The sequence below is a fragment of the Alligator sinensis genome, unplaced genomic scaffold (assembly GCF_000455745.1).
Source record: "Alligator sinensis unplaced genomic scaffold, ASM45574v1 scaffold264_1, whole genome shotgun sequence".
NCBI lineage: Eukaryota > Metazoa > Chordata > Crocodylia > Alligatoridae > Alligator > Alligator sinensis.
In genome coordinates this window covers 1412135-1422461 of record NW_005841831.1, presented here as the reverse complement: position 1 = coordinate 1422461, position 10327 = coordinate 1412135, and the positions used below count along the sequence as shown (strand labels likewise).

The following is a 10327-nucleotide window of genomic DNA, read 5'->3' as shown; positions in this document are numbered from 1 at the left end:
CTCTGCTAAAACCATCTCTCTCTCTATTCAGATACCCCAAGGATTCAGAGTATGAAGATACAGATTGTGTGAGAAGGGAAAGGATAGGATCCAGCCCTTCTGTCCTTACTCAGGCAAGAGTCCTAAAGTCAGCGAGAGCTTTGCTAGTGTCAGAAGTGCAAGATCTGGCCCTAATCTGGCCCCCATGATGCTGCAGCTGTAAAATTCACCATAGGCTGCTCCGTGACATAGAACTGAGGGTCAGGACCTTAGTTGTCCTACATCTTTTAAAATTATTTCTGCTATATTGAGAGATGGAAGCATAACTTTGAAATTGTAACCAGAGTGTAACAGACATGACTGGGGGGTTTTGGTGAGGCTACTTTAGGTTTACACCCACATACCTTACATTAGACTATGCTCCCACATAACTAAGCATGACCCCACCCCTGTGAAGTGCTCTAGGGTTGAAATTCCCATTTCATAGGTGGGGAATAAGCAACTTACCCATGGCCATGTAATGAAGCAGTAGCAGATGATGGAATGGCTCTCAGGAAGCTAGCTCCCAGTCCACTGCCTTAACCACAGCATAATGGAAGTAACCAGGGACTGTGCACTAGAAGGGTCACATATTCTTGGATGATATCAAAAGAGGAGTATCATGTCTTTTCTTAGACCAACCATAGGTGCTGGAGTACATGTTGGGGAATTCTAGGAGCACGAGTCTTGAAGATGGGGCATCTGACTTGCAAGACAACTTTTGTGCTCTTTTAAATACAGCAAAACTATTCCCTCTAAATCATTAAGCACTTTTATTGTAGATTGTAAATCAATTAAGACTACATTAGGATGGATTATGAGAGTTTGGCTACAATTTCCCACATTCTTATGTAGGCATTGTTGTTGCGGGGTTTTCAGAGAGATGAAGCAGGTGCACAAAATGCATAAAGGTTATACAAATTATAACATGGAAGCAGCCTGTTAGTTACAGAAAGCTGTACAACACGTACCGGCAACAAGCATACTCCCTGGATAAAACCCTCTTAGCCCTTCAGAAATAAGAAATCCAGCAAGTTCCATCAAACTTCCTCAAACTCACGGCCCCCAGTTTGTTTGGAGGCTGTTACATCAGCCCACATTCCCCACTATTTCCAAAGCATACACCTTTCTAGAAAAGATTAGTACAGTACATTGTTTTCCTTTTAAAAAAAACTGTTTCCCCAAATGTAAATCTACTATAACCTACGTATTGGTTCAAGCACTCATAAACGTTAGGATTCTCTATGCATTATTCAAAAGCATCAGCTCAGTAGCAAACTTCTAAACACACTAGGAAGTACTCAATATTTCCTCTTTCCCAAAGTTACAGAGAACAATATGAAAATGCTATACTGCATAATCACACTTGTATTCATCATGTCCTCAGCCATCTGTATTTATTCACCTCAAGCCCCTTTTAATAAATTACTCTAACTGTCCAGCAGTAAGGTCCAGAAGCATTCTGTCTCCTCCAGGTAAAACTCTCTATATTTACAGAAGCAGGGATTTCTAAGTAAAATGCTCTTTTACTTAGCATTTTTAAGCAACTGAAAATGACAAAGGATATTACTGATCATGTTTAAAGACTGACAGGAATAGAAAGGATTAGGAAAAATGGGTACATGTGTATCTGAACTGGTACAGTTCATGAAATGAATGCACTCGTCAATGAGCTCTTTCACTCCACCCTAGAGCTGACTTTTGTTATTAGGTCTGTTTAATCTACAGCAGCCCTCTCACCAAAATCCATGCATGAGCTGAAGGGAGGAGGCGGCCTTCATCTTCATATGCTAAATCAAGACGATCCTGGACAAATCTAGATCACTTGGGGTTTGATTCCCAGATACTTTGTTCCCTTCCACCACAGTTTACACCTGTGCTAAGTGCCACTTGTTGCCAGTTGCAGATTTCCCCTTGCCGCAGGGGTGTTGTTAGACTCTCACCTGAGGCAGGTTTAAATGATGGTGCATGCTCATTGAAGATCATTCTCTTGTGAAATATTCATTGCACATCGCATTATGGGCATGCTGCCATGTTAAAAACCATGGGCCAGGGTTTCAATTGGCATAAATTTGTGTGAGGTTCCCTTGGCTTCAGTGGAGCTACACCACTTTACACTAGCTGAAGATTTGGCCAGACTATAAAAAGACCCTTCCCCCTCATTTTTTTTCTCAACCCTGTTATTATAACTCCTGAGATAATTGCAGTTGGACAGGTTTTTAAAAACCTGAATGTCCTTTTTGCAGCCAACACTGTACATTTACATTAGTGCTGCCTTCAGTTTCGACAATGAAAATAAGCTGGTGGTTTCATTTGTGCTTCTCACCAGCTTTGAACTACAGCTCTCATGCAATGCAGTGGTGGTTGTGTTGCAGAGGCAGCAGGGGAGATTTAAAATACTGAAAGGAAACACCATGAGAATTTAGGTAGACACAAAAAAACTCCAATTGTACACTGACTGAAGTTTGAAATAAATGGAGTTATACCCCCGTAAGTGCCACCTTTGCTTCTATATAAATCACATGAACAAAGGTAGTGCTAGCCAGAAGGTGAACCTGCAGACACTTTTCTCATATGATATAACATGTAACTGGGTTAAGAACTGTACATTCAGAAATTATTTTGATCCACTGGGGATTATTTGCTCCCAAGCCATTTAGGCAGCACTTAGCAAGCATCATTCATGAGTCATTCTTGAATCCTACCTCACATCATAGCTACCTGCCTATCCGTGTGCACGTGCGCATAATTCTCTAGTGTCAAACAGAACTGAGGTTCATTGCTCTTCATGGGCCAGAAGTCTCTCACACTTGGTGTGTTAAAAAAGGGGGAAGCCCCTGCTGATAAGCCATATTTTGTATTTTACACGTGTGTGAAGTCTGAGATATCTGAATCAGAAAAAGGCCCAATCCTACTAACAGTGTAAGAAAACCTGCACTACTAAAAGAAGTCGAATCATTCTCTTATAAGCTCTTGATCTATTTAACACAAGTTGTTTCCATAAAGTGACATTCTTGTGTAGATTACAAATGTTTCCATTCCATGGAGGAGAATTTTTGTGTAAATGGAAATTACTGAAAGAGCCCAAAAGAAGGTCTTTCTCTCCATCAAATTCCTCTGAACTTTGTGTTAAAAAGAACCTGGATCTGCCCCAGTCTGGCATTTCTAAAACCCAAACTGAGCCTTTTTGGATTCTGTCAAGATGCAAATTAATAACAAAGGACTAAATCCATAGATTTTGGTTTAATGCTGATCTTAGGAGGAAAAAAATCACAGCATAGGACCCACAGACTAGATTCCCAAAGGCATGTGGAACAGAACTTCACCTTTATCTATCATCAACCAAGGAAACTCCACCTGCAGAACCAAAGCATTTGCCTTTGTAATTATTGTTTCATATCTGCATTTTGAGGCACTGCTGCTTGTGGGAAAAAGAAGCAACTGTTTCAGTGCCCCACAATTAACCCTCTGCAGGTGGCAGCTATCAACTGACTGATGCATGTGTATCTGACTAGGATTTTAATGTTTGATATGACATGTCATACAAACATCACGTGTGGATAAATCCTATAAAAGTATAAAAATTCTATACGTATAAAAGCTGCTACTATGTCTAGATGATTATTTTGGTTTTGTTCCCTTCCCAGCAGCTGTGGATCTAACAGCTGAAAGTTTACTCAGCATGTGTAGTATAAATATATTCATACATTAAAATTGACACGTGGCAATTTTTTTTTTTGCTGACCAGCAACAAATTGTGATACCTTTCAACTGTAAACCAAGACTCAATAAATATGCTGTGTTCAGCAAAGAGATGTGTGTTGTCGATCTTGGTTTTGCCACACTCTAAGCCATAGGCTGTGGGGGTGGGCGTGATGGTGGTGGTCCTGGTGGGGCTCGGGAGGGTGGTGGTCCTGGAGGCGGCTGCCTGGAAGGAGGCTGCAGAGAGGCTGCAGGAGAGGGGCTTCTCGTAGTACTGTTGAGGGGGATGGCATCATTCTTCGGCGGCGGACTGTAAGGGGTGGAGGTTCCGTCTGATTTCACCCGGGTGAAGCTTATGCATCTTCCCTGGTTAAAAGAGAAATCAATATTCATGAAACCCCATGTGCTTCTGTGCATCTTTAGCAGCAAATAGCAAATAGAAACCCTGGTGCCACAGAGGTCAAGAGCAGTGAAGATCAATCACTTTAGTTTTCAATAGATATTCAGTCAGCCCCAGTCACAAATTTCAGTTTTACCCAAACACGGGACATTTTGACTCAGCTTTTGGATGAGTCTGTTAGAGAAAGAGCCTGAAAGAACCCTGCAATTCAGATTCTGCTCCATAGTCTTCCAGGGAGAGCTTGTTGGTGTTTGGAAATGGAGTGTCTATAGTAGTAAAGAGGCAAGGATTTCTTAGGGTGATATCCTTTATTGGACCACCTGCGTAATAGGGTTAGACAAGCTTTCAAATGCAAGACATTCTTCATTGGATCTAAGAAATCTAAGAGTCTCTAACCTGGAGACTACTAAACTAAGAGGTGTTAATCTGGAGACTACTAAACTATAATAGTAAAGATACTTTGCATGTACAAAGAAGCTTTCCAGTCACAGATCTTAACATTTTTTGCATGGGAGAGTAAGTATTATTGCCATGATACAGAGGGCTAAACTACAGCAAAAAGGAGGGACGGGCTTGTCTAAGGCAGTACAGCAAGTCAGTGGCAGAAAGAACAGAATCCAAGTTGCATGACTCCCAGGTCCCTGTTCTAGTCACTAGCCCAGGCAGTGTCTAATGACTGCTGACATATGCAGGACAAGTTGATTCAAGCTCAGTGAACACGTCCCACACTTGGCCTTTTCTGCTCAGACCTATGTTAACATAACTGCTGTCTTCCATCGCATCCAGGGGAAAACACAATACCTCCCTGACCTGGCAGAAACAAAATTCCCAGTTCCCCTACCTCACTGACTGCTAGTGGGAGCTCATTTTCAAATAAGGACCTTCATAAGGCTATTTACATCTACCTTATAAATAGGAGCATTAAACAGCTGTGGAGGTCTTGGACTTTCAATCTGCTGCTCTACAAAGCTACTACCTGTAACATCTGGTTGCTATAATGTAGACAATACATGTTTGCTGATATAGCCGTGTCCACACTAGTGGCACTTCATATCAGATCCCATGTGCAAGTAAAGCTCTGCCAGTATATCCACAGCCTGCAAGTTCCTTAGACCAAGGCCCCACATGGAGAGCATGCAGTTAGGTGATACAGTTGCATGTTCCTTCTCTGGTGAGATCTTGAAATAGATGCCTCCTACGATATATTCATACTTATGGGCTACGGGTATGGGAGTTGGGCAGATGGAGAATAACTCTTTAATACATGTGGAGTGTTGGTATGAAATAGAAGTAAACAGAAACTGGACTTCATTCAGTCAAAACAGAGCCCTAAAGAGAGGGAGAAAGAAATATTCTGGCCCCATCCAGCCTCCCCCTGAGCAGACCTCAGGCACTATCCAGCACTTACTGACTGAAATGTGCCAAAGGCTTATTCAGCCATCCCTGTCACACCCTAGCTGCTGCCCTGCCTCCCCACCCTCCCTTACTTCACAGCTTCCAGGCCTGTCCTTCCTCACTGCTGCTTAAAGAAGCTCCTTAAATAATGAGGAAATTGAAAAGCATTGCATGGCTGCTGCTGCTGCTAGACATGACAGCTATGCAATGCATCTGTCCACGAATCATCTTCACCTGGATTGGGGTGGATGGGTAGGGGGTTTTACAATAAAGTGACTGCTGGAAACCATGTAAAAGAGTCTGAGAGACCCTCCACTACCAAATAAAATGAAGATTATGGTTTTCCAAGACTTCAGGCATGACACCCCTACTGGTCATGTGCTGGAGCCTGCCAATGCCTGTACATTGGCTGCAGTTCTGAAAAATGCCTCAAAATTTTGAAAAGTGAATTATGTGTGCAGTGGCCATAACCCACATTTCTACAGAAACTGATTCAAAAGCATTGCTCTTAAAAGACAGAATTTGTCAACAAATTGAACGTGCACAAGTGGGAATTTCCACACCATGTGGTGCATTACTTCTGCTCTTCTTTTCATCTCATCTTTAAGACTATGCAAAAGGGGTAATGGCAGGCAGATGTTTAAACATCTGCCTGTTGGTTATTGCCAATATTCCCTCTAGAGTGTGTAGGACAGCTGAGCCCTGGTTCTTGACAATACAATTTTGGGAAAAAAAGGCTGCTACTACATGAATAAATGCAACCCTGTGTCATCACTGGAGCTAGACTCATTCATGTGAGACACCAGGGCTTCTGGGATCCCATCCCACAGTTCTTTGCATTGCAGGAAGCTGAGCCACCTGGCCATTTTTTCACTGAGAGATTATTAGCTTTTCAATGGTTTATCCCTTCATTGCAAAGAGGACAGGCTACTAAACCGAGCATCAGGCTTTAACCTGTAGCCCAGACAAATCAGCTGGCCGGTTTAAAGCCATACTACACTTGAGCCAGGTTTTCATGAGTAGCAAGCTATGGGGGACATCCAAGTAAAAGTACAGCTTACATCTGCAGTGAAGACAATTCCTAAATGAGCTGTTCAGTGTCACAACTGGAGTCAGTGGCAGAATAGGGAAGTGCAACCAGGTGTTGCCCCTGGCCTGGCCTTCCTTGTCTCTAACTGCCATTTGTCCTATTTCCCACTAGGTTTGTTTTCTGTGCCCTCTGCTACATTAATAAACTATGCCTAACAAATCCAACAACATTTACCTGCACGCAGCAAATGTGGTGAAAGTGCTCTAGTAAACGTCTGGATTTTGCATTTGTAGTCTATGAAACTCTGTGACATTTACAGGGTCATGAATTTGCTAGGGCCAGATAATAGCACCAGAATATCACTGCTGTGTAGAAGAGTCACTCTGGGAATGGAATTCATTTGTTCAACTGAGGGAAAAAGCCAAATATTAAATAAAATAGTCTTCCTCCCTGTAAATAAAGCTACAAACTCATAAGGTTTTTGCCTACAAGCCTTTTCAGCCTCTCTGTTCAGTCTCCCTCACAAACATCAGTCCTAAATATATTCATAGTCTATAATCAAAGGGGACCCCATAAATCTGTTTGCATTACTTTCACTTCAGTTAAAGCAATAGGCAATGTCAAACTGCTGCCAGTTTCTGCCACGCTCTTTGATTTGTCAGACAGATGGGTAATTTAAAGGCCATGCACTGCATTGTGTCGTGAAAAATACAGTTGGGTTGGGAGAGTCTGACAGAAATAGATTTGGATGATCGATGTATATATTGTGACATTTCTTCTCCCAAGATTAGCAGTGTTAGCTTGCAATCTTCTCTGTCAACAATCAGTTAATACTGGATCAAATTCTTCTCAACACTCACTGAAGCCACTAATAAATCAAGACTGGACTGTTATCTTGCACTACAATTCCAGAGTTAGGAGACAATAGGAGGAGCAAATGGTACTAAAAATAATAATAATAAATCATGCTTAGTCCATTTCATCATAAGATCTCAAAGTGCTTCGCAAGCACTATGGAGCTTAGCCTTCCAAAACATTATTGGTCAGAGCCTGGAAACCTTCATGAAACAAGAGTTGGTTATAGAGTTACTTCTGTGGGTCAGGATTGCTCTCACAAGTAAAGGCTTCAGGATCAGATTCTGAACTTTTAACACATTCCCACCAGCATAACACTGTATTCATCTTACATTAACATGCATTTCAGCCTGTCGTTGATTAAACACCTTAAGAAAAAGTAACACAAAGCATATATGTTGTGAGGCAGCAATTACAGAATTTGTTCCTATACATTTGGTTTAGCTAAGTAATTATTCTTTCCTAAAGCCAATACAGTGCATTTAAGCAAAGCCTACAATGGAGACAGCTTCTGCATTTTTTCCTGGTGTTTCTCACACACATCCCCTATGCTCTCACTATAAAAATTAACACAAGTGATTAATAGGGGCTGACAGCAGCAATCACTCCAGTGGTGCAAATGGCATTATTTTCCCAGTAAGTAAGACTTGCATTAAATCTTTTAAAGGAAGGTGTCAAAGTTGTAAGTTGCAGTAAGACCATAATGATTCCAACTGCGACAGGTGCTGGGAGCTGCTTTATTGTTTCATAAGAAGCAGATGATCTGTATAAATCCAGTTCTGTCTGGTTTTCTCCGCACTCCTGGTATGAAATCTCTCAGATGGTCTGGCCCACACAGCTTATTGTCATTCATGGACCAACTGAAGGTCAGCAATACACCATATGGAGCTACGCCCTTACTTCAGTTCACATCTGCACAGTATTTGTAGCATACAATTATTTTTCCTTCCCATATGTCCATCCACTTGTTAGTCTCTTGTTATCCTGTTTGCCAAATTGGCTTTTCAAAGATACAAATACTGAAGCAGCAGGATCTGCCCCCATCTTGACTCTGACTGCATCAATCAGGCTATTCAAAGCCACTACTCTCCCAGTGTAATGATCACACGTGTAATTCAGGCGCTTTGTACTTCTGGGCAAGGCCTCCTCGACCACCTAGGCTGTGATTTTTGTGTGTGGTTTAAAAGAAACAAACAAACAAAAACCCTTTTCAAAGCCACTAAGGCTTGTTTCTTGGCCATTAGTATTTAGTTCCTCAGAGATTGGTTTGCAAGCCTTTCATGTGCTATTCAGCAAGTCTTTTGTAAAATACGGAGAACTCTGCTGAATGACACCAGCAACTTAAAACTCACATGTGCATGCAAGCAGAAGTTTTTACCTCTGGTTCTGACAGCATACAAGGTACTAAAGTAGGAAGACTTTTATATATTCACCCCTTTTGTCATTAGATTCCTTTCTATTTGTTATGTGTTTCTCATGTGTTAGAAATTCAAGGATTTTTTTGTCCATAATCATTTTCTCATGTAGACTGTTTGCACTGAAATTAGGAAAACAACATATTTTTATGTTTAAGAATGGCATGTTTCATTGGTCTTTACACTTTAAGCCCTGACAAGACTTCTGTGCATCTTAGGGTTAATATTATTTTTTAAATTTAAATTGAAAGCATTTATTTAAAGTTTATCACTTCAGGATAAAATGGTCTGAAGATGTTTATATGTTTTGATGTATAATGTCCATAAAATCTATGAACATTACATAAGAAACAGCAATAAAATATCTTTCAACCAAAATACAGCACTTGGGAAATTAAAATTGACATTAAAAAATAATGTAATTTTCATTTGGGTTTTTGGAAATAAAGGGCCCAAATTTACCCCTGTTCTATCTTCAGTAATTTCAATTAATGTTTTTGTATTAACAGGCATATACTGTATGCATGTATCTGTTTTCACTTTCTATAAACTGCTTTAAAAAAGGCCCTCAATATTTCTTTTTGGAAGTACGTATGAGAAGATCAAAGGAATACAAACAGTTACTCAGTATCTACAAGCCAGAAGATACGGAGAAAAGGTACATAGGAAAAAGTAAAATAAATGGTACTACTTATAGGGAATGAGGTATTTGAGTCTGGGTATATAAGCAAAGTCAGAATCTATTTAGTAGAACCAAAGACCTGATCCAAAGCCCATTGAAATCAAAGGGAAATCAAGGCCCTCTGACTTCAGTGGTTTTGGATTTGGTCCTAATTGAATGTTGTGAAAGTTAAATCACGGGAAACTCCAGAACAGTGATTGAAAAGAATGATACATTGCTGATGAGCAACACCTAAACCTAGCACTAAAAATTCAACTCAGAATATGCAATGGGTGCCAGATTTAAAACCCACTGATATCTTCAGGAGGGTTTTTAACTGATTCACGTATGGATCAAGCAACAAAACAGTTTACAGATGTAATCGTTCCAGAAGGAAGGATCTGATCCAAGGGGATTCTATGAACTCATTGTTCAAGTTGGCTAGGATGGTATCAGGATTAAGCTGTTAGAGTTTGGCTTCTCAGGAGCCAGAATCTATGTGAATCAACATTTGACAAAAGCTTCCTCACACATCACTTCATGCTGACTGAATGCTGAACATGTCATGGCTCATTAAAACCTTCACCAATTTCCTTGGAATTGCACTGATTACCCTGCAGCATAAGGGCTAAAAATGAGTGGGGCACTGAAACAGTTTGTCACCTACACGAAGTCTGCCTGGTTTTCAGACTAGCTGAATAGCTCTTACTAAGGGAAACTAACATGCAAGAAGAGGCTACAAAATTGTTTAAGGATAGAAAAGCTTATCTAAAACAAAGGAAAATGTAGGAAATGTAAAAGGTGTAACTTGGGACTAATTCTTCTTTTCTTTCTTTTTTCTCATTTTCAGT

The 10327-nt window shown here is 40.6% G+C and overlaps 1 protein-coding gene across 1 annotated transcript in view; it reads right to left on the bottom strand.

The window, feature by feature from the left end:
- Positions 1–779: 779 nt before the first annotated feature.
- The window catches only part of ANTXRL (ANTXR like), a 93734-nt gene continuing 84186 nt past the window's right edge, over positions 780–10327 (bottom strand). Inside the window, exon 19 of the mRNA XM_025214827.1 lies at positions 780–4086. Within this exon, the coding sequence (XP_025070612.1) occupies positions 3865–4086 (222 nt within the window). The 3' untranslated portion in view covers positions 780–3864. The remainder of the gene's footprint in view (positions 4087–10327) is intronic.